This window comes from Eleutherodactylus coqui, chromosome 9, assembly GCF_035609145.1.
Source record: "Eleutherodactylus coqui strain aEleCoq1 chromosome 9, aEleCoq1.hap1, whole genome shotgun sequence".
NCBI classification, from domain to species: Eukaryota; Metazoa; Chordata; class Amphibia; order Anura; family Eleutherodactylidae; genus Eleutherodactylus; species Eleutherodactylus coqui.
In genome coordinates this window covers 177,068,962-177,094,817 of record NC_089845.1, presented here as the reverse complement: position 1 = coordinate 177,094,817, position 25,856 = coordinate 177,068,962, and the positions used below count along the sequence as shown (strand labels likewise).

The 25,856-nt window shown below is 50.5% G+C and overlaps 1 protein-coding gene across 1 annotated transcript in view; it reads left to right on the top strand.

The window, feature by feature from the left end:
- The window catches only part of MTSS1 (MTSS I-BAR domain containing 1), a 320,701-nt gene that overhangs the window by 280,371 nt on the left and 14,474 nt on the right, over nt 1-25,856 (top strand). The window contains exon 10 of the mRNA XM_066578922.1: nt 20,288-20,735. Within this exon, the coding sequence (XP_066435019.1) occupies nt 20,288-20,735 (448 nt within the window). The remainder of the gene's footprint in view (nt 1-20,287; nt 20,736-25,856) is intronic.

Sequence of the window (25,856 nt, the reverse complement as noted above, 5' to 3'; positions counted from 1 at the left end):
ATACTCCAGAGCTGCACTCACTGCTCTGCTGGTGGAGTCACTGTGTACATACATTACTTATCCTGTACTGATCCTGAGTTACATCCTGTATTATACTCCAGAGCTGCACTCACTATTCTGTTGGTGAAGTCACTGTGTACATACATTACTTATCCTGTACTGATCCTGAGTTACATCCTGTATTATACTCCAGAGCTGCACTCACTATTCTGTTGGTGAAGTCACTGTGTACATACATTACTTATCCTGTGTTACATCCTGTATTATACCCCAGAGCTGCACTCACTATTCTGCTGGTGGAGTCACTGTGTACATACATTACTTATCCTGTATTATACTCCAGAGCTGCACTCACTATTCTGCTGGTGGAGTCACTGTGTACATACATTACTTATCCTGTACTGGTCCTGAGTTACATCCTGTATTATACCCCAGAGCTGCACTCACTATTCTGCTGGTGGAGTCACTGTGTACATACATTACTTATCCTGTACTGATCCTAAGTTACATCCTGTATTATACCCCAGAGCTGCACTCACTATTCTGCTGGTGGAGTCACTGTGTACATACATTACTTATCCTGTACTGGTCCTGAGTTACATCCTGTATTATACCCCAGAGCTGCACTCACTATTCTGCTGGTGGAGTCACTGTGTACATACATTACTTATGCTGTACTGATCCTGAGTTACATCCTGTATTATACTCCAGAGCTGCACTCACTATTCTGCTGGTGGAGTCACTGTGTACATACATTACTTATCCTGTACTGATCCTGAGTTACATCCTGTATTATACCCCAGAGCTGCACTCACTATTCTGCTGGTGGAGTCACTGTGTACATACATTACTTCTCCTGTATTATACTCCAGAGCTGCACTCACTATTCTGCTGGTGGAGTCACTGTGTACATACATTACTTATCCTGTACTGATCCTGAGTTACATCCTGTATTATACCCCAGAGCTGCACTCACTATTCTGCTGGTGGAGTCACTGTGTACATACATTACTTCTCCTGTATTATACTCCAGAGCTGCACTCACTATTCTGCTGGTGGAGTCACTGTGTACATACATTACTTATCCTGTACTGATCCTGAGTTACATCCTGTATTATAACCCAGAGCTGCACTCACTATTCTGCTGGTGGAGTCACTGTGTACATACATTACTTATCCTGTACTGATCCTGAGTTACATCCTGTATTATACCCCAGAGCTGCACTCATTATTCTGCTGGTGGAGTCACTGTGTACATACATTACTTCTCCTGTATTATACTCCAGAGCTGCACTCACTATTCTGCTGGTGGAGTCACTGTGTACATACATTACTTATCCTGTACTGCTCCTGAGTTACATCCTGTATTATACCCCAGAGCTGCACTCACTATTCTGCTGGTGGAGTCACTGTGTACATACATTACTTATCCTGTACTGATCCTGAGTTACATCCTGTATTATACCCCAGAGCTGCACTCACTATTCTGCTGGTGGAGTCACTGTGTACATACATTACTTCTCCTGTATTATACTCCAGAGCTGCACTCACTATTCTGCTGGTGGAGTCACTGTGTACATACATTACTTATCCTGTACTGATCCTGAGTTACATCCTGTATTATACCCCAGAGCTGCACTCACTATTCTGCTGGTGGAGTCACTGTGTACATACATTACTTATCCTGTACTGGTCCTGAGTTACATCCTGTATTATACCCCAGAGCTGCACTCACTATTCTGCTGGTGGAGTCACTGTGTACATACATTACTTATCCTGTACTGATCCTGAGTTACATCCTGTATTATACTCCAGAGCTGCACTCACTATTCTGCTGGTGGAGTCACTGTGTACATACATTACTTATCCTGTACTGATCCTGAGTTACATCCTGTAGATCTTTTATTATAAAAGTGAAAAACACAACAAAGACAAACTAACAATAAGAATAACCATATAAAGCAATATAAGGCCCTTCCCCCACAGTCCGTGATCCATAAACAAAGTAAATGTCCGTATCCGGGTTTCCTCCCCGCCGTACACACCCACACACATACACACTCTACATATAACACAATATACAACCATAACACAGTATACAAGTATATACCTAAAATATAAAACTAAGGAAACTATAACTACATAAACCCTGTAAACTATAACTCCAGGTCCAGCCGTGCCGCACTGCACCCACACAGAACAAATGGAAGCAATAACATAAACAGCATAAATAACTGAAATAACAACATAAATAAGCAAATTCAAACAGAAAGACCGAGCCAACTGGCATAAAACTAACTAAAATTTTTTATTTTTTTTATTTTTTGGGGGGTCCCCAGTGCAGCCTGGGGGCCATGCCTGCTCCATCAGTCCGTGCCCAGAGTTCAATGTTCGAGACGTGCCAGGCTACGGCTCAAGGCGTGAATCCCACTCCCCCCAACTCCCCCACCCAACCTACCTACCACCCAAAACGTGAATATATACAATATATACAAAACCATAATACACTCCAATATCAACATACATAATATATACTATATACATAACCCGAAAGCCTAAGGTCGGCTCTCCTGCAGCCCTACTTCATTTCATTTTGCCCAAATCAAAACAAAAAGCTTCATGGTGCACTCACAGCCCCCCACCAGGATTGGAGGTGATAAGCCGGGCACAGACATCACAATGTTCTATCCCTTTAATTTAAAAAAAGGTCTCCCTATTCTCTCCCTAATTTGCCCTAGACTGTCCTTAATCTGACCCTCAGTCTGACCCTTCATGGAAACCTGTCCCTGCCCTATCCCTCCTCTCTCCCTACTCTGCCCCTAGAAGATTAAGAAAACACTCTCCCTAACGAAATACAAGCCCTCTCCATAGGAGAGAAGCCTTAGATGTGCCCAGCCCCTCATACTCCAAAGAACGTACCTTCACCAGGTCACCCAGGATGTTCCTACATACCGTATCCACGGGGAGGACTTTCAGCTCCGTCGAGATTAAACACCGTGCACTCCAGATGTGGAACCTGACCACTAGGCTAACTAGAAATAAAGTGCAGCGGTCCCTGCCACCAAGGCCTCTGAACGCTCCATAAGCCCACTCCGCATAGGAGAGGTGTGCCAGCTGAGGCCAGCCTATGGAGACCCCTACCCGTTGGTATACCTCTGTATTAAAGGGGCACTGAAGCAGGAAATGCTCCATGCTTTCCAGCACATCGCTGCACTCCTGACGGGGGCAACCCCTGTCAATCAGAGGCCTGCTCTTCAAGTTACCCCTTACATACAGTCTCCCGTGAAAGCAGCGCCAAGCCAAGTCCCAAAACTTCACGGGGACCCGGGTTGAATTCAGTAAACGTAACCCTCCCTCCAGGTCCCGACTTGGGCAGTCCTTGAGCGCCAGGGGCTTCTGGAAACGGGTCAACAGGACTCTTTCGTCGAGGAGCCTCCTCGTCAGAGTCCTGATCTCCCACATCCCCAGACCCCACCGGCGTATCACCTTCAGAACCAAGGTAGCGTAAGCCGGGAGATATCCGTGCTGCGTGCGAAGATCCTTCACTCGCCCTCCTGTCTCCCATTCCTGGAAGAAGGGCCGAAACCATCCCCGGCAGGAGTAGACCCACAGAGGAGCCCTCTCTTGCCAGAGGTTGCCTATGTTGATCTTAAAAAAGGTGTCTACAAGAAACACCACGGGGTTGACCATAGACAACCCCCCTAGTCTCCTCGTGCGGTATGTAACATCTCTCCTGATCAGGTTCAACCTGTTCCCCCACAACATTAGGAAGAACAGGTTGTAGACCCGGGTCCAGAGAGGCTCTGGCAAAATGCATACGCTGCCCAGGTAGATGAATAAAGGGAGCAGGTATGTTTTGATCAGGCTAACTCTTTCCCGAAGGGTCAAAGACCAACCCTTCCACTGGTTTACCTTCTGAGTGGCACCATCCAGCCTGTCTGCCCAATTTTGCATGGGGTAATCCCCCTGGCCAAATTTGATGCCAAGAACTTTTGCTGAAGTCTGGGGCACCGGAAGAGTGTCCGGGAGATCAAACACAGGATCCCCCCTTCCTAACCAGAGACTTTCGCACTTATCCCAGTTGACTCTGGACCCAGATGCCTCTGAGTAGCCATCCACCTCCGACACCACAAACTCCGCCTCCTCGCTTGAGGATACGAAGAGCGTGACATCATCGGCGTATGCCACTGCCCTCAGGGTAGCCTCCGGCACCGCCCGGTCCATCCCGACCCCTGCTATAGGTCCACAATCAACCCTCCTAAGGAAGGGATCTATCGCAAACACATACAACAGGGGACTTAGAGGACAGCCCTGACGGACACCGGAACCCACCTCAAAAGGGCGGCCAAGCCAACCGTTCACCAGCGGGAAAGTCTCAGCCCCTGCATACAATGTTCGCAGCCAATCAACAAACCCCACTGGCAGGCCGTATCTCAGAAGGACCGACCAGAGGTACTCGTGATTAACCCGATCAAGCGCTTTGGCCTGATCCAAGGACAGCAAGTACCATTCCCAGTGACCAGCCCTACCCTGCTCCACTGCCTCCCGGACACCTAGAACAGCACTAAAGGTGCTACGGCCTGGAACAGAGCAATGCTGCGCCCCCGAGAGGAGCCGGGGTGCAAACTTGACCAACCGATTAAACAGCACTTTTGCCAGAACCTTCCTGTCCGTATTGAGAAGCGCTATGGGACGCCAGTTCTCAATACGGCTCGAGTCTTTACCCTTTGACAGAATGATCAAGGCCGACCTCCTCATTGACCTAGGCAGAGTGCCCGAGGAAAGACACTCATTGAAAACCTCAGTCAAGAGGGGACTCACTCTCTCTGATCCGCTTTCTCACTCTCTCTGATCCGCTTTCTCACTCTCTCTGATCCGCTTTCTCACTCTCTCTGATCCGCTTTCTCACTCTCTCTGATCCGCTTTCTCTCTCTCTCTGATCCGCTTTCTCTCTCTCTCTGATCCGCTTTCTCTCTCTCTCTGATCCGCTTTCTCTCTCTCTCTGATCCGCTTTCTCTCTCTCTCTGATCCGCTTTCTCTCTCTCTCTTGAACATCTCCCACCACTCTGACTTACTGCTACAAAGATCCAGTAATGGTACCTGGCTCTGCAGAAAATCCTCAAAGGACTGTCTTATCTCTGCTTCCTCCAGGAGTGATGAATTCAGTCTCCAAAAACCTCTGCCCATCCGGGGGGTCTCTGCAACATTCAGAGAAAACAAAATCAGACAGTGGTCGGAGAATTCCACCTCAACAACGGACACTGGTGAAGAGATGGCTTCCTCCTTCAAATAAAACCTGTCTATTCTAGACCTGCTCTGACCTCTATAATAGGTGAACCCCTCGTGGCCTGGGGTGTGCCGGATGTGGACATCCACCAGGCGAGCTTCGCTAGCTATGCTATTAAGTGCGACGCTGTCAAAAGTCAACCGCCTGTCTCCAGAGCCTCCCCTATCGCGGGCTCTCGTGACTGCATTAAAGTCACCTCCAAAGACAACTTGGCGGCTGGTAAAAAGGTAGGGCTTGATCCTCATAAAGAGACTCTTCCTGTCCTTTTTAGACTGGGGACCATAGATGTTGACAAGTCTTAATTCTTGTCCCTTCATGAGGACATCTAAGATCAGGCACCTTCCCATTTCTAATTCAATAACTCGTCGGCATTCAACCGCTGCGGTAAAAAGTACCGCCACTCCGCTATACGGCTCAGCCGCAAGAGACCAGTAGGAAGGGCCTGACCTCCACTCCCTTTTTGCCTTATGTATGGCTGCCAAATCGGACAGCCTGGTCTCCTGCAAAAATAAAATGTCGGCTTCAACGCGGCCGAGAAAATCAAAGGCCGCAAATCTAGCCGTATCAGACTTAATGCTGGCAACGTTAATTGATGCCAGAGTCAGCGGAGTGGGTGCCGCCATCATGAGTGATTAAATTAGACGGCTTTCTTCCTCACACCCGCTTCCTCGGGGTCAGAGGAAATCCCCTTGCCTCTTTTTTTGGACACAGATGTGTCCATAGCAAGGGATCCCCCGACCCCGTCGTCCTTGTTTCCAGGCTCCAGAGTAGCCTCCACCCCGGAAGGAACTATGCCTTCACGAGGTGGAGACTCAGCGCCCCCTGTTGACCCTTTCTTTGCCCTAGGAACCTTGCCCTCTGCCTCCCCCTCAGAAGAGGAGGAAGAGATGTCTCGGAGGGCTCGGAACCTATTGGAGAGTCCAACTGGAGGTGAGCAGGCTTTTCCTTCCAGTACTTGGCCCGGGGTGGGAGAAGATCTTGAATCCCCCCTTCGTTTCCTCCTCGTGGCACCTAGCTTACGCCGTTTCTCTAGCCATCTCTTGCCTTCCCCATCCACACTTTCACAGTGGGAGGAATCTGCAGAGTTGGTCTCCTCCCTCTGGATCCTCCTGTCCTCCTCATCTAAATCGCTGTCCCTCAAAGCCTCAGCCGCGAGATTTGCTTCTGGAACAGGGGCCACCATCGACCCACCTGCTGTGGGTGCTCCTGTCAGCTCCCTGCTCCGTCTGCGTTTCTCCTGACGCCTCTGCTCTGCAGGCGTCTTTTGCCGGTTCTTCCCTGGCTCCTGAGCTCCTCCACCTCTGCTGGTCCCCTCACCCCCGGAGGCCACATCATGACCCCCATCCGTAGGTGCTGAGACCGCATTGGCAAAGGAGCGCGGACAGCGACTAAATGGGTGACCGAGGGCACCACACAGGTTACACCTAATCTCTGCACAGGAGGCGGCTAGATGACCAAGACCCCCACACAGAGCGCACTTCAAGGTCTTACAAGCGGCGCTCAAGTGTGAGGGGTCGCCGCACCTGTGGCAGAGCTTCGGCTGCCCCTGGTAAAAGGCCAAGATACGATCCCTGCCGAGGAAGGCTGCAGATGGTATGTGTGCCACTGAGTTACCTGAACGCTTCAGCTTGACCATGAACGTCCAGGCCCCAGACCATATGCCGTGCTCATCCCTGTTCTTTTGGGGCATCTCCGTCACCTCTCCGTACCTACTGAGCCACGTCATGATGTCAAAGCAAGAAAGTGACTCATTACGAGTCAAAACGGTCACCTTCTTGATACCGTTCTGGCGAGACACCACCTGGATGGCAAAGTCTCGCCAACCGGGCTCGTTTTTCACCAGCTCGTAATTCCCCCAGAAGATTTCTAGGCCCTCTGGGCGAACGAAACTGATGTCAAACTCAGACGTGCCGTAGGGATGGATCAGGGCAAAGATGTCAACCGCCCTGAAGCCCATCTTCAGCAGAAGCTCCACTACCCTTGCCCTCGGGGGGCATGCATCATTGCCTCTCCAACGAAGACGGACCACATTCCTACGACCTGCGTCCTGCCCGGGTGTCGGTAGGGACCATACGGTCTCCCCCCTTTGCTCTCGGAAGGCACCCAAGCCATGTCTCTCTTTCCAGAGAGATAGATCCACCTTTCTTCCTCCAACTGTGATTGTACTCTCCCCCTTCCGTAAAGCCTCCAGGAGACGCTGTTGCAAAACGCCCTCCCTAGAGCCTGGAGACAAGGAGGACCCCTCCCCTCCAGCGGCGACACTGGCATAACTCCTACCAGGTGTTGTCGCCGCCGGAGGGGCGACTGGACCCCATGACCCCTCTGGCCTAACTACCTTATCCCCTGGGCCTCCAGATTCCTGGCCACCAGGGGTACCCGAGGTGCCTGGAGGCCCAGCAACTGCAGAGGAACGTGTACCCTCGGCCTTGTCCCTTACATCCGCCGCACGCTCTCGCACATTCATCCCCGGATCTACCACTTTTTTCCTCGGATCATGTGGTCCATGGGTCCTGGCCTCTCCAGAGGTAGATGGTAAAACCTCCGGATTTTTGCTTGTGTTTTTACTTTTTCTTTTTTTCTTTTTTGCCTCCGCATCACTGGAGGCGCGGGGTCCGGCCTGACTTGCTCCCAAATTATGGGAGACCCCAGATTTTAGGTCCACAGCCCCCTCCGCATCACAGGCAGCACTTGCTGCATTAGTGGCACCGCTGCCACCCTCCTTTCCGGTACCGCGACCTGCATCTGTACTGGCCTTTACTGCACCTTTCTTACTGATCTCCTTGCCCTTGTTACCAACTAGCACAGGGACAGGGGGTCTGACCAGCCCGGCCCTTTTCTCCCCAACTTCCCGCTCCAGGCCCACCACAGAGCCCGAGCCAGGGGGGTTTTTGGGGTCAGAACTCTGATCCGACTTTGCAGCCAGACCAGAGCTCCCAGGAACGAACACAAGCTTTTCCTGCAGCGTCTCCGGTTTCTTTTTCTTTCTCTTCATCTTTGTGTCCTGCTCTGGCAACTCGTCGCCAAACATGAAGCCCTCCATATGTACAGAGGCTTCCGGCTGCGGGGTCTTCTGTAGCTGCAATCTCCCTGTTCTTTCCTCCACCTCAGATTCCCCTGAGGTGGAAGGCAGCGCAATCTCTTCAGGTAGCTTGCCTCTGGGACTTGTAGTGCCTCTGGGCGTTGGTGCCAAGTCTTGAGAGCACACAGGCTGCTCCAGGGACTCCTGCACATCCTCAAACAACTCTTCATCTGAGGCTTCACCGTCGCTTGTCTCGGTCTGCTCATGGTCACTGCACCTTGCCGCCATCTTAGCAAACCGGTCGTCGTTCAGTATTTTTTCTTTAAAGGGCCCGCTCTCCTCCAGGATCTTTGCCCTCACCGCTTCCCACATCTTTATGCAGTCCTTGCACTTTTTTATCGCTGACCTGGCTTCTGCCTGTTTGTCTTTAGAAGCTTTTTGCTCCAGTAACATTTTGGCGTCACGGAGCTTCCCTTTTTGTATCACCAACATTTTCCCTGCAGAGTTGTAGTCGGTGATGTTTTTAGCCAGCCTGGAGGCCAGCTCAATCACGGATTCCTCCTTCTTTTTGTCACTCCACATTCCCGTGCTTACCGGTGTCTGCGGCTCACCTGCGGGTCTGCCTGCGCGTAACCATCTCACTCCCGGTGCTGTCAGAAGCTGCCGTGCTGACAAACGGAGCCACGCTGCTGCAGCCACGGCCCGGACCCAGTCTCTTCTTACCTCCAGCAGCTCCTGTCTTCTTGCGGACTGCTGGCTTTTCTGGCACCCGTGGCAAAGTTTTTTCGGAAGACTCTGATGCCGCCATTGCCATCACTTCCCTCCCTCCCCCCAAGTGGCCCCGGGGGGAGGAGGTGCGGTACTCCATGTCCAACAAAGCCCAGAAAAGTGCACCTTCTCTGGGATCCAAACTCAGCAAAACCTCCTTCTCTGACCACACCCTGGAACTTGCAGAGCTTCACCAGCACACACCTACTCCAGAGCTGCACTCACTATTCTGCTGGTGGAGTCACTGTGTACATACATTACTTATCCTGTACTGCTCCTGAGTTACATCCTGTATTATACTCCAGAGCTGCACTCACTATTCTGCTGGTGGAGTCACTGTACACATACATTACTTATCCTGTACTGATCCTGAGTTACATCCTGTATTATTCTCCAGAGTTGCACTCACTATTCTGCTGGTGGAGTAACTGTATACATACATTATTTACCCTGTACTGATCCTCCAGAGCTGCACTCACTATTCTGCTGGTGGGGTCACTATGTACATACATTACTTATCCTGTACTGATCCTGAGTTACATCCTGTATTATACTCCAGAGCTGCACTCACTATTCTGCTGGTGGAGTCACTGTGTACATACATTACTTATCCTGTACTGCTCCTGAGTTACATCCTGTATTATACCCCAGAGCTGCACTCACTATTCTGCTGGTGGAGTCACTGTGTACATACATTACTTATCCTGTACTGCTCCTGAGTTACATCCTGTATTATACCCCAGAGCTGCACTCACTATTCTGCTGGTGGAGTCACTGTGTACATACATTACTTATCCTGTACTGCTCCTGAGTTACATCCTGTATTATACCCCAGAGCTGCACTCACTATTCTGCTGGTGGAGTCACTCTGTACATACATTACTTATCCTGTACTGATCCTGAGTTACATCCTGTATTATACTCCAGAGCTGCACTCACTATTCTGCTGGTGGAGTCACTGTGTACATACATTACTTATCCTGTACTGATCCTGAGTTGCATCCTGTATTATACCCCAGAGCTGCACTCACTATTCTGCTGGTGGAGTCACTGTGTACATACATTACTTATCCTGTACTGCTCCTGAGTTACATCCTGTATTATACCCCAGAGCTGCACTCACTATTCTGCTGGTGGAGTCACTCTGTAGATACATTACTTATCCTGTACTGATCCTGAGTTACATCCTGTATTATACTCCAGAGCTGCACTCACTATTCTGCTGGTGGAGTCACTGTGTACATACATTACTTATCCTGTACTGATCCTGAGTTGCATCCTGTATTATACCCCAGAGCTGCACTCACTATTCTGCTGGTGGAGTCACTGTGTACATACATTACTTATCCTGCACTGATCCTGAGTTACATCCTGTATTATACCCCAGAGCTGCACTCACTATTCTGCTGGTGGAGTCACTGTGTACATACATTACTTATCCTGTACTGATCCTGAGTTACATCCTGTATTATACTCCAGAGCTGCACTCACTATTCTGCTGGTGGAGTCACTGTGTACATACATTACTTATCCAGTACTGATCCTGAGTTACATCCTGTATTATACTCCAGAGCTGCACTCACTATTCTGCTGGTGGAGTCACTGTGTACATACATTACTTATCCTGTACTGCTCCTGAGTTACATCCTGTAGATCTTTTATTAGAAAAGTATAAAACACAACCAAACATGAACAATAACACAACTGTATACAACAAGATGAGGCCCTTCCCCTCTGGTCCATGACCCATCAACAAAAGAAAAGTCACTTTATACCCATTCCCCCTCCCCCGCTGTACACTCACACAGCCACTCATACTCAATATATAACAAAAATACTTAAAAGAGCGTATCACTACAGAAACCTAGAACTACAGGTCCAGCCGAACCCCCTGAAACCACAGAAATAAAACGAAATAGCGTTAAACAATAACAGAAATAACTAACCAAACCAACATAAAGACTGAGCCAACCGGCATATAACCAAACCATCCTAACATAGAGACTGAGCCAACCGGCATATAACCAAACCAACATAAAGACTGAGCCAACCGGCATATAACCAAACCATCCTAACATAAAGACTGAGCCAACCGGCATATAACCAAACCATCCTAACATAAAGACTGAGCCAACCGGCATATAACCAAACCATCCTAACATAAGACTGAGCCAACCGGCATATAACCAAACCATCCTAACATAAAGACTGAGCCAACCGGCATATAACCAAACCATCCTAACATAAAGACTGAGCCAACCGGCATATAACCAAACCATACTAACATAGAGACTGAGCCAACCGGCATATAACCAAACCATTCTAACATAAAGACTGAGCCAACCGGCATATAACCAAACCATCCTAACATAAAGACTGAGCCAACCGGCATATAACCAAACCATCCTAACATAAAGACTGAGCCAACCGGCATATAACCAAACCATCCTAACATAAAGACTGAGCCAACCGGCATATAACCAAACCATTCTAACATAAAGACTGAGCCAACCGGCATATAACCAAGCCATCCTAACATAAAGACTGAGCCAACCGGCATATAACCAAACCATCCTAACATAGAGACTGAGCCAACCGGCATATAACCAAACCATACTAACATAGAGACTGAGCCAACCGGCATATAACCAAACCATACTAACATAAAGACTGAGCCAACCGGCATATAACCAAACCATCCTAACATAAAGACTGAGCCAACCGGCATATAACCAAACCATCCTAACATAAAGACTGAGCCAACCGGCATATAACCAAACCATCCTAACATAAAGACTGAGCCAACCGGCATATAACCAAACCATTCTAACATAAAGACTGAGCCAACCGGCATATAACCAAACCATCCTAACATAAAGACTGAGCCAACCGGCATATAACCAAACCATTCTAACATAAAGACTGAGCCAACCGGCATATAACCAAACCATCCTAACATAAAGACTGAGCCAACCGGCATATAACCAAACCATCCTAACATAAAGACTGAGCCAACCGGCATATAACCAAACCATCCTAACATAAAGACTGAGCCAACCGGCATATAACCAAACCATTCTAACATAAAGACTGAGCCAACCGGCATATAACCAAACCATCCTAACATAAAGACTGAGCCAACCGGCATATAACCAAACCATCCTAACATAAAGACTGAGCCAACCGGCATATAACCAAACCATCCTAACTTAAAGACTGAGCCAACCGGCATATAACCAAACCATCCTAACATAAAGACTGAGCCAACCGGCATATAACCAAACCATTCTAACATAAAGACTGAGCCAACCGGCATATAACCAAACCATTCTAACATAAAGACTGAGCCAACCGGCATATAACCAAACCATCCTAACATAAAGACTGAGCCAACCGGCATATAACCAAACCATCCTAACATAAAGACTGAGCCAACCGGCATATAACCAAACCATCCTAACATAAAGACTGAGCCAACCGGCATATAACCAAACCATCCTAACATAAAGACTGAGCCAACCGGCATATAACCAAACCATCCTAACATAAAGACTGAGCCAACCGGCATATAACCAAACCATTCTAACATAAAGACTGAGCCAACCGGCATATAACCAAACCATCCTAACATAGAGACTGAGCCAACCGGCATATAACCAAACCATCCTAACATAAAGACTGAGCCAACCGGCATATAACCAAACCATCCTAACATAAAGACTGAGCCAACCGGCATATAACCAAACCATACTGACATAAAGACTGAGCCAACCGGCATATAACCAAACCATTCTAACATAAAGACTGAGCCAACCGGCATATAACCAAACCATTCTAACATAAAGACTGAGCCAACCGGCATATAACCAAACCATCCTAACATAAAGACTGAGCCAACCGGCATATAACCAAACCATCCTAACATAGAGACTGAGCCAACCGGCATATAACCAAACCATCCTAACATAAAGACTGAGCCAACCGACATATAACCAAACAAATTTTTCTTCTTTTTTTTTTTTTTTTTGGGTCCCCAGTGCAGCTTGGGGGCCATGCCTGCTCCACCAGTCCGTGCCCAGAGTTCAAAGTTCAGGACGTGCCAAGCCACACCAGGGGGTTTTTTTGTTTGTTTTTTTTATAAATATACGTTATACCACACTTTTCCCTGCCGCAGCCTGGGGGCCATGCCCACTCCACCAGTCCGTGCCCAGAGTTTGTTTGGGACGTGCCAGGCTATGGCTCAAGGCGTGAACCCGACTCCCCCCAACTCCCCACCCAACCTACCTACCACCCAAAATGTGAATATATACAATATATACAAAACCATAATAAACTATACACCGACATACACCAATATACATACTATACAATATTCATACAACCCGAAAGCCTAAGGTCGGCTCACCTGCAGCCCTACTTCTTTTCATTTTGCCCAAACCAAAACAAAAGGCTTCATGGTGCACTCACAGCCCCCCACCGGGATTGGAGATGATAAACCAGGCACATACACGGCAATGCCCTTTCCCTTCTTTTTTTTTTAAAAAGGTCTCCCTATTCTTCCCCTAATTTGCCCTAGACTGTCCTTATGACCCTTCATAGAAAACTGTCTCTCACTATCCTGTCCCTATTCTCTCCCTACTCTGCCCCTAGTAAATTAAGAAAAGACTGTCCCTAACGAAATACAAGCCCTCTCCACAGGAGAGAAGCCTTAGATGTACCCAGCCTCTCATACTCCAAAGAACGTACCTTCACCAGGTCACCCAGGATGTTCCTACATACCGTATCCACGGGGAGGACTTTCAGCTCCATCGAGATTAGACACCGTGCACTCCAGATGTGGAACCTGACCACTAGGCTAACTAGGAATAAAGTGCAGCGGTCCCTGCCACCAAGGTCTCTGAAGGCTCCATAAGCCCACTCCGCATAGGAGAGGTGTGCCAGCTGAGGCCAGCCTATGGAGACCCCTACCCGTTGGTATACCTCTGTATTAAAGGGGCACTGAAGCAGGAAATGCTCCATGCTTTCCAGCACGTCGCTGCACTCCTGACGGGGGCAACCCCTGTCAATCAGAGGCCTGCTCTTCAAGTTACCCCTTACATACAGTCTCCCATGAAAGCAGCGCCAAGCCAAGTCCCAAAACTTCAAGGGGACCCGGGTTGAATTCAGTAAACGTAACCCTCCCTCCAGGTCCCGACTTGGGCAGTCCTTGAGCGCCAGGGGCTTCTGGAAATGGGTCAATAGGACTCTTTCGTCGAGGAGCCTCCTCGTCAGAGTCCTGATCTCCCACATCCCCAGACCCCACCGGCGTATCACCTTCAGAACCAAGGTAGCGTAAGCCGGGAGATATCCATGCTGCGTGCGAAGGTCCTTCACTCGCCCTCCTGTCTCCCATTCCTGGAAGAAGGGCCGAAACCATCCCCGGCAGGAGTAGACCCACGGAGGAGCCCTCTCTTGCCAGAGGTTGCCTATGTTGATCTTAAAAAAGGTGTCTACAAGAAACACCACGGGGTTGACCATAGATAACCCCCCTAGTCTCCTCGTGCGGTATGTAACATCTCTCCTGATCAGGTTCAACCTGTTCCCCCACAACATTACGAAGAACAGGTTGTAGACCCGGGTCCAGAGAGGCTCTGGCAAAATGCATACGCTGCCCAGGTAGATGAATAAAGGGAGCAGGTATGTTTTGATCAGGCTAACTCTTTCCCGAAGGGTTAAAGACCAACCCTTCCACTGATTAACCTTGTGAGTGGCACCGTCTAGCCTGTCTACCCAATTTTGCATGGGGTAATCCCCCTGGCCAAATTTGATGCCAAGAACTTTTGCTGAAGTCTGGGGCACCGGAAGAGTGTCCGGGAGATCAAACACAGGATCCCCCCTTCCTAACCAGAGACTTTCACACTTATCCCAGTTGACCCTGGACCCAGATGCCTCTGAGTAGCCATCCACCTCCGACACCACAAACTCCGCCTCCTCCCTTGAGGATACGAAGAGCGTGACAACATCGGCGTATGCCAGTGCCCTCAGGGTAGCCTCCGGCACTGCCCGGTCCATCTCGACCCCTGCTATAGGTCCACGATCAACCCTCCTGAGGAAGGGATCTATCGCAAACACATACAACAGGGGACTTAGAGGACAGCCCTGACGGACACCGGACCCCACCTCGAAAGGGCGGCCCAGCCAACTGTTCACCAGCGGGAAAGTCTCAGCCCCTGCATACAATGTTCACAGCCAATCAACAAACCCCACTGGCAGGCCGTATCTCAGAAGGACTGACCAGAGGTACTCATGATTAACCCGATCAAACGCTCTGGCCTGATCCAAGGACAGCAAGTACCCCTCCCAGTGACCAGCCCTACCCTGCTCCACTGCCTCTCGGACACCGAGAACAGCGCTAAAGGTGCTACGGCCTGGAACAGAGTCAATGCTGGGTCCCCGAGAGGAGCCGGGGTGCAAACTTGACCAACCGATTTAAACAGCACTTTTGCCAGAACCTTCCTGTCCGTATTGAGAAGCGCTATGGGACGCCAGTTCTCAATACGGCTCGAGTCTTTACCCTTTGACAGAAGGATCAAAGCTGACCTCCTCATTGACTTTGGCAGAGTGCCCGAGGAAAGACACTCATTTAATACCTCCGTCAAGAGGGGACTCAAGAGGTCCTTGAAGGTCTTATAATACTCGGAGGTTAGTCCATCCAGTCCTGGCGATTTTTTGAGCCGGAGCCCATCAATCGCCAGTCTAACTTCCTCTTCTCTGATCTCTTCTGTCAAAACATCAAGAGAGGTGTCTACTCCCGGCTCAGGGACAGTTTCAGCCAGGAAAGCCGACATCACTTCCGAATCTAGATCCCTCTTTCCCAAGAATTGCGAGTAGTAGGATCTGACGACCTCCAGAATCCCTGATCTGGATCGATTCAGGGACCCCGTACTGTCAATCAGTCCAGTGACCATTTTACTATTCACTGACATCCTACAGTTTCTGTAAGGGTCGGGCGAGCGGTACTTCCCGAAATCCCTCTCAAAAACCAAGCATGCGTGTCTATCGTACTGGCATTTCTTGAGCAAAGATTTCACTCTGGAGATCTCCTCGCGGCTACCTCCAGTCGAAACGAGATGTTCGAGTTTCCTCCTCAGGCCGTTGTACAGGCGGTACCTGTCCAGGCATCTGAGGTTGGAGAGCTCTCGGAAGAACCTTGCCGCCCTCCTCTTGAACATCTCCCACCACTCTGACTTACTGCTACAGAGATCCAGTAATGGTACCTGGCTCTGCAGAAAATCCTCAAAGGACTGTCTTATCTCTGCTTCCTGCAGGAGTGATGAATTCAGTCTCCAAAAACCTCTGCCCATCCAGGGGGTCTCTGCAACATTCAGAGAAAACAAAATTAGACAGTGGTCGGAGAATTCCACCTCAACAATGGACACTGGTGAAGAGATGGCTTCCTCCTTCAAATAAAACCTGTCTATTCTAGACCTACTCATACCTCTATAAAAGGTGAATCCCTCGTGGCCTGGGGTGTGCCGGATGTGGACATCCACCAGGCGAGCTTCGCTAGCTATGCTATTAAGTGCGACGCTGTCAAAAGTCAACCGCCTGTCTCCAGAGCCTCCCCTATCGCAGGCTCTCGTGACTGCATTAAAGTCACCTCCAAAGACAACTTGGCGGCTGGTAAAAAGGTAGGGCTTGATCCTCATAAAGAGACTCTTCCTGTCCTTTTTTGACTGGGGACCGTAGATGTTGACAAGTCTTAATTCTTGTCCCTTCATGAGGACATCTAAGATCAGGCACCTTCCCATTTCTAATTCAATAACTCGTCGGCATTCAACCGCTGCGGTAAAAAGTACCGCCACTCCGCTATACGGCTCGGCCGCAAGAGACCAGTAGGAAGGGCCTGACCTCCACTCCCTTTTTGCCTTATGTATGGCTGCCAAATCGGACAGCCTGGTCTCCTGCAAAAATAAAATGTCGGCTTCAACTCGGCTGAGAAAATCAAAGGCCGCAAATCTAGCCGTATCCGACTTAATGCTGGCAACGTTAATTGATGCCAGAGTCAGCGGAGTGGGTGCCGCCATCATGAGTGATTAAATTAGATGGCTTTCTTCCTCACACCCGCTTCCTCGGGGTCAGAGGAAAGTCCCTTGCTTCTTTTTTTGGACATAGATGTGTCCATAGCAAGGGATCCCCCGACCCCATCGTCCTTGTTTCCAGGCTCTAGAGTCGCCTCCTCCCCTGTAGGAACTATGCCTCCACGAGGAGGAGACTCAGCGCCCCCTGTTGACCCTTTCTTTGCCCCAGGAACCTTGCCCTTTCCTTCCCCCTCAGAGGAGGAAGAGATGTCTTGAAGGGCTCGGAACCTATTGGAGTGTCCAACTGGAGGTGAGCAGGCTTCCCCTTCCAGTACTTGGCCCGGGGTGGGAGAAGATCTTGAATCCCCCCTTCGCTTCCTCCTCGTGGCACGTAGCTTACGCCTTTTTTCTAACCACCTCTTGCCTTCCTCATCCACACTTTCATAGTGGGAGGAATCTGCAGAGTTGGTCTCCTCACTCTGGATCCTCCTGTCCTCTTCATCTAACTCGCTGTCCCTCAAAGCCTCAGCCGCGAGATTTGCTTCTGGAACAGGGGCCACCATCGACCCACCTGCTGTGGGCGCTCCTGTCAGCTCCCTGCTCCGTCTGCGCTTGTCCTGATGCCTCTGCTGAGCAGCCGTCTTTTCCCAGTTCTTCCCTGGCTCCTGAGCTCCCCCACCTCTGCTGGTCCCCTCACCCCCGGAGGCCACCTCATGACCCCCATCCGTAGGGGCAGAGACCGCATTGGCAAAGGAGCGTGGACAGCGGCTAAATGGGTGACCGAGATCACCACACAGGTTACACCTAATCTCTGTACAGGAGGCGGCAAGATGACCCAAACCCCCACACAGAGCGCACTTCAAGATCTTACAAGCAGCGCTCAAGTGTGAGAGGTCGCCGCACCTGTGGCAGAACTTTCGGCTGCCCCTGGTAAAAGGCCAAGATACGATCCCTGCCGAGGAAGGCCGCAGATGGTATGTGTGCCACTGAGTTTCCTGAACGCTTCAGCTTGACCATGAACGTCCAGGCCCCGGACCATATGCCGTGCTCATCCCTGTTCTTTTTGGGCATCTCCGTCACCTCTCCGTACCTACTGAGCCACGTCATGATGTCAAAGCAAGAAAGTGACTCGTTACGAGTCAAAACGGTCACTTTCTTGATATCGTTCTGGCGAGACACCACCTGGATGGCAAAGTCTCGCCAGCCGGGCTCGTTTTTCATCAGCTCGTAGTTCCCCCAGAAAAGTTCTAGACCCTCTGGGCGAACAAAGCTGATGTCAAACTCAGACGTGCCGAAGGGATGGTTCAGGGCAAAGATGTCAACCGCCCTGAAGCCCATCTTCAGGAGGAGCTCCACTACTTTCCCCCTTGGAGGACATGCATCATTGCCTCTCCAACGAAGACGGACCACATTCCTACGACCTGCGTCCTGCCCGGGTGTTGGTAGGGACAATACGGTCTCCCCCCTTTGCTCTCGGAAGGCACCCAAGCCATGTCTCTCTTTCCAGAGAGATAGGTCCACCTCTCTTCCTCCAACTGTAATTGAACTCTCCCCTTTCCGTAGAGCCTCCAAGAGGCGCTGTTGCAAAACGCCCTCCCTAGAGCCTGGAGACAAGGAGGACCCACTCCCTCCAGCGGCGACACTGGCATAACTCCTACCAGGTGCTGTCGCCGCTGGAGGGGCGACTGGAACCTGTAACACTTCCTGACCCCCTGAACAAACTGTACCTGCTTGTGCAGCAGGTGCCCCTATATTAGGGGCGCCAAGAGCTCCCTGGGTCTCTGGGCTCTTAGTAGTATCAGAGACCTGGGCTGAACTGGGAATCTTCCCATTAACAACAGTGCCTCTCTCGCACGCACTCTCACCATCCGGACCAGATTTTTGGTCAGGACCAGGGTCCAAGCGGGCCTTAGCAGACCTAGGGGGCAACATTGCTGGCCCAGCTTGTGCAGCTGCAACTACCGCAATGTTCCCCCAACGGCCAGCACTCTGTGTTATAGCAGAGATGTTTTTAGTTTTGCTTTTGCCTTTCTTTTTATCTTTGCCAGAAGCCTCCACATCACTGGGTGCCTGGGACCGAGAGACCCCTGCAGACCGACCTGTCACACATGAGACCTCAGATGCTGATCCCATAGCCCCCTCCGCATCACTGGGTGCCTGGGACTGAGAGACCCCCGCAGACCAACCTGTCACACAGGTGACCTCAGATGCTGATCCCGCTGCTCCCTCCGCATCACTGGGTGCCTGGGACCGAGAGACCCCCGCAGACCGAGCTGTCACACAGGTGACCTCAGATGCTGATCCCGCTGCTCCCTCCGCATCACTGGGTGCCTGGGACCGAGAGACCCCCGCAGACCGAGCTGTCACACAGGAGACCTCAGATGCTGCTCCCGCTGCTCCCTCCGCATCACTGGGTGCCTGGGACCGAGAGACCCCCGCAGACTGACCTGTCACACGGGAGACCTCAGATGCTGATCCCGCTGCTCCCTCCGCATCACTGGCCTTACTGGCACCATCACCGCCATAGCCTTCAGCCTTCTCATCTTTACCACAGGGTCCCAGGTCGGAGGTGCCTCTTTTTGGCTTTGCAGCCGGACCAGCGCCCCCCGTCACATAGACAAATTTTTCCTGGGGCTTCCTTTGTTTTCCTTTTTTATCCTTTATTTTTGTGTCCACTTTGGGAATGTCTTTGCCAAAATGAAGACTCCCCATATGAGGAGGGGATTCCAGCGGTTGCGACACCAAAGCCACCACCTTATGATTTCCTTCCTCCAGATCAGACTCCTCAGAGGTTGTTGGTAGCCCAATCTGCTCTGGCTGGAGATTGCTGGTGCTTGTAGTGCTGCCTTGGGTTAGGGCTTGTTCAGCCGAACACGCAGGCTGCTCCCCCAGACTCTCCTGTACATCCTCGTAGTCGTCCTCATCCGAGCTGTCGTCGCGATCACTGGACTGATCGGTCTGCTGCGAGTTACTGCATCCTGCAGCCATCTTTGCAAACCGATCATCGTTCATGATCTTTTCTTTAAAGGGACCGCTCTCCTCCAAGATCCGCTCTCTCACATCTTTCCACACTTAAATGCATTCTTTGCACTTCTGTATCACTTTAGAGACTTCCGCCTTTTTGCCTTTAGAGGTGGCCTGGTCTCTTTGCAGCCTGGCAGACCGCAGTTTTTCCATCTGCATAACCATCTGCTTTCCTGCAGTCTCATACTCGGCCATGCTTCTTGCCAGCCAGGAGGCCAGCTCTACTACAGACTCTCCCTCTGGTCTATCACTCCACTTTTCCGGCTTTGCCAGCTTCTGTGGCTTACCTGCCTTCCTCCGGGCCTGGCTCCGCGTCACCATCTCGCTGCCTGCGCTGTCGGATGCAGCCGCACTGATGGACTGGCCCGCGTTACTGCGCCTGCGACTGGAGCCCGTGTCACCGCTGCCACGACTTAGAACCGTCCTTTTCTCTGGCTCACCTGCAGTCCTTGGCTTCTTATATTTTACCGCTGCTGCTGCGGAACATCTTGGAGCTGCAGAAGCCACCGATGCCACTGCGGAGGTCGTTGCGGCCATCACTGTCCTCCCTCCCTCCGACCGAGATCGGAGGGAGGAGGTGCGGGACTGCATAACAAACAAAGCCCAGAAACGTGCACTGTTCCTGGGCTCTCAACAAGGTCTCCACCTGGGAAGCAGACCACACCCTGGATCCTGCAGAGCTCTTCAGAACACAACCTTACTCCAGAGCTGCGCTCACTATTCTGCTGGTGGAGTCACTGTGTACATACATTACTTATCCTGTACTGATCCTGAGTTACATCCTGTATTATACCCCAGAGCTGCACTCACTTTTCTGCTGGTGGAGTCACTGTGTACATACATTACTTATCCTGTACTGACCCTGAGTTACATCCTGTATTATACTCCAGAGCTGCACTCACTATTCTGCTGGTGGAGTCACTGTGTACATACATTACTTATCCTGTACTGCTCCTGAGTTACATCCTGTATTATACCCCAGAGCTGCACTCACTATTCTGCTGGTGGAGTCACTGTGTACATACATTACTTATCCTGTACTGCTCCTGAGTTACATCCTGTATTATACTCCAGAGCTGCACTCACTATTCTGCTGGTGGAGTCACTGTGTACATACATTACTTACCCTGTACTGATCCTGAGTTACATCCTGTATTATACCCCAGAGCTGCACTCACTATTCTGCTGGTGGAGTCACTGTGTACATACATTACTTATCCTGTACTGCTCCTGAGTTACATCCTGTATTATACCCCAGAGCTGCACTCACTATTCTGCTGGTGGAGTCACTGTGTTCATACATTACTTATCCTGTACTGATCCTGAGTTACATCCTGTATTATACCCCAGAGCTGCACTCACTATTCTGCTGGTGGAGTCACTGTGTACATACATTACTTATCCTGTACTGACCCTGAGTTACATCCTGTATTATACCCCAGAGCAGTACTCACTATTCTGCTGGTGGAGTCACTGTGTTCATACATTACTTATCCTGTACTGATCCTGAGTTACATCCTGTATTATACTCCAGAGCTGCACTCACTATTCTGCTGGTGGAGTCACTGTGTACATATATTACTTATCCTGTACTGCTCCTGAGTTACATCCTGTAGATCTTTTATTATAAAAGTATAAAACATAACAATAAAAGCAAACTGTAACAATAGTAAATAATAATAATACAACCGTATGCAGAGATAAGGCCCTTCACCCAGAGTCCATGGTCCACAAACAAAAGAAACCCCGTGTCTGGACTCCCCTCCCCCCTGCCGCACCCTCGCACACACACTCAAAACAAAACACAATATACCTAAAAGAAGAGCATCCAGCTATCCAGAAGATAAAACTAAAACTAAAGCTCCAGGTCCAGCCGTACCGCACTGAAACCCCATCATAAACAAAATTAGGCAATAACGTAAACATAACATATATATATATATATACCAATAATTAACTAAATATGAAAATAAAGACCAAGCCAACCGGCATACAAAAATAACTAAAGAAATAGTTTTTCAAAAAAATTTTTTTTTTTTTTTTTTTGGGTCCCCAGTGCAGCTCGGGGGCCATGCCTGCTCCATCAGTCCGTGCCCAGAGTTCTAAAGTTCAGGACGTGCCAAGCCACACCAGGGTTTTTTGTTTTTTTTAATATATATAAACTGTACAACACTCTGCCTGCCGCAGCCTGGGGGCCATGCCCGCTCCACCAGTCCGTGCCCAGAGTTCAATGTTCGGGACGTGCCAGGCTACGGCTCAAGGCGTGAAACCACTCCCCCCCCCAACCCCCCACCCAACCTAACTACCACCCAGAACGTGAATATATACATATAAAACATACAATAACCAATATACATGACATACACGATATATATTAACATAACCCGAAAGCCTAAGGTCGGCTCTCCTGCAGCCCTACTTCACTCCATCTTGCCCAAATCAAAACAAAAAGCTTCATGGTGCACTCACAGCCCCCCACCGGGATTGGAGGTGATAAGCCGGGCACAGACATCACAATGTTCTATCCCTTGCATTTTCTCCCTATTCTTTCCCTAATTTGCCCTAGACTGTCCTTAGTCTGCCCCTCAGTCTGACCCTTCATGGAAACCTGTCCCTGCCCTATCCCTCCTCTCTCCCTATCCTGTCCCTCCTCTCTCCCTACTCTGCCCCTAGAAAATTAAGAAAAACAAACTGTCCCTAACGAAATACAAGCCCTCTCCATAGGAGAGAAGCTTTGGATGTGCCCAGCCTTTCATACTCCACAGAACGCACCTTCACCAGGTCACCCAGGATGTTCCTACATACCGTATCCACGGGGAGGACTTTCAGCTCCGTCGAGATTAAACACCGTGCACTCCAGATGTGGAACCTGACCACTAGGCTAACTAGAAATAAAGTGCAGCGGTCCCTGCCACCAAGACCTCTGAAGGCTCCATAAGCCCACTCCGCATAGGAGAGGTGTGCCAGCTGAGGCCAGCCTATGGAGACCCCTACCCGTTGGTATACCTCTGTATTAAAGGGGCACTGAAGCAGGAAATGCTCCATGCTTTCCAGCACGTCGGGGCAACCCCTGTCAATCAGAGGCCTGCTCTTCAAGTTACCCCTTACATACAGTCTCCCGTGAAAGCAGCGCCAAGCCAAGTCCCAAAACTTCAAGGGGACCCGGGTTGAATTCAGTAAACGTAACCCTCCCTCCAGGTCCCGACTTGGGCAGTCCTTGAGCGCCAGGGGCTTCTGGAAATGGGTCAACAGGACTCTTTCGTCGAGGAGCCTCCTCGTCAGAGTCCTGATCTCCCACATCCCCAGACCCCACCGGCGTATCACCTTCAGAACCAAGGTAGCGTAAGCCGGGAGATGTCCGTGCTGCGTGCGAAGGTCCTTCACTCGCCCTCCTGTCTCCCATTCCTGGAAGAAGGGCCGAAACCATCCCCTGCAGGAGTAGACCCACGGAGGAGCCCTCTCCTGCCAGAGGTTGCCTATGTTGATCTTAAAAAAAGTGTTTACAAGAAACACCACGGGGTTGACCATAGACAACCCCCCTAGTCTCCTCGTGCGGTATGTAACATCTCTCCTGATCAGGTTCAACCTATTCCCCCACAACATTAGGAAGAACAGGTTGTAGACCCGAGTCCAGAGAGGTTCTGGCAAAATGCATACGCTGCCCAGGTAGATGAATAACGGGAGCAGGTATGTTTTGATCAGGCTAATTCTTTCCCGAAGGGTCAAAGACCAACCCTTCCACTGATTTACCTTGTGAGTGGCACCATCCAGCCTGTCCACCCAATTTTGCATGGGGTAATCCCCCTGGCCGAATTTGATGCCAAGTATTTTTGCTGAAGTTTGGGGCACCGGAAGGGTGTCCGGGAGATCAAACACAGGATCCCCCCTTCCTAACCAGAGACTTTCACACTTATCCAAGTTGACCATAGACCCGGAAGCTTCCGAGTAGCGGTCCACCTCCGACACCACAAACTCCGCCTCCTCTCTCTCGAGGACACGAAGAGCGTGACATCATCGGCGTATGCCACTGCCCTCAGGGTAGCCTCCGGCACCGCCCGGTCCATCCCGACCCCTGCTATAGGTCCACGATCAACCCTCCTGAGGAAGGGATCTATCGCAAACACATACAACAGGGGACTTAGAGGACAGCCCTGACGGACGCCGGACCCCACCTCAAAAGGGCGGCCGGGCCGACCGTTCACCAGCGGGAAAGTCTCAGCCCCTGCATACAATGTTCGCAGCCAATCAACAAACCCCACTGGCAGGCCGTATCTCAGAAGGACGGACCAGAGGTACTCGTGATTAACCCGATCAAACGCTTTGGCCTGATCCAAGGTTAGCAGGTACCCCTCCCAGTGACCAGCCCTACCCTGCTCCACTGCCTCCCGGACACCGAGAACAGCGCTAATGGTGCTACGGCCTGGAACAGAGCAATGCTGCGCCCCCGAGAGAAGCCGGGGTGCAAACTTGACCAGCCGATTAAACAGCACTTTTGCCAGAACCTTCCTGTCCGTATTGAGAAGCGCTATGGGCCGCCAGTTCTCAATACGGCTCGAGTCTTTACCTTTTGACAGAATGATCAAGGCCGACCTCCTCATTGACTTTGGCAGAGTGCCCGAGGAAAGACACTCATTTAATACCTCCGTCAAGAGGGGACTCAAGAGGTCCTTGAAGGTCTTATAATACTCAGATGTTAATCCATCCGGACCTGGCGACTTTTTGGGCCGGAGCCCATCAATCGCCAGTCTAACTTCCTCTTCTCTGATCTCTTCTGTCAAAACGCCAAGAGAGGTGTCTACCCCTGGCCCAGGGACAGCTTCAGCCAGGAAAGCCGACATCACTTCCGAATCTAGATCCCTCTTTCCCAAGAGTTGCGAGTAGTAGGATCTGACGACCTCCAGAATCCCTGATCTGGATCGATTCAGGGACCCCGTACTGTCAATCAGTCCAGTGACCACTTTACTATTCACTGACATCCTACAGTTTCTGTAAGGGTCGGGCGAGCGGTACTTCCCGAAATCCCTCTCAAAAACCAAGGATGCGTGTCTGTCATACTGGCACGTCTTGAGTAAAGATTTCACTCTGGAGATCTCCTCGCGGCTACCTCCAGTCGAAACGAGATGTTCGAGTTTCCTCCTCAGGCCATTGTACAGGCGGTACCTGTCCAGGCATCTGAGGTTGGAGAGCTCACGGAAGAACCTCGCCGCCCTCCTCTTGAACATCTCCCACCACTCTGACTTACTGCTACAGAGATCCAGTAATGGTACCTGGCTCTGCAGAAAATCCTCAAAGGACTGTCTTATCTCTGCTTCCTCCAGGAGTGATGAATTCAGTCTCCACAAACCTCTACCCATCCGGGGGGTCTCTGCAACATTCAGAGAAAACAAAATCAGACAGTGGTCGGAGAATTCCACCTCAACAACGGACACTGGTGAAGAGATGGCTTCCTCCTTCAAATAAAACCTGTCTATTCTAGACCTGCTCTGACCTCTATAATAGGTGAACCCCTCGTGGCCTGGGGTGTGCCGGATGTGGACATCCACCAGGCGAGCCTCGCTAGCTACACTATTAAGTGCGACGCCATCAAAAGTCAACCGCCTGTCTCCAGAGCCTCCCCTATCGCGGGCTCTTGTGACTGTATTAAAGTCACCTCCAAAGACAACTTGGCGGCTGGTAAAAAGGTAGGGCTTGATCCTCA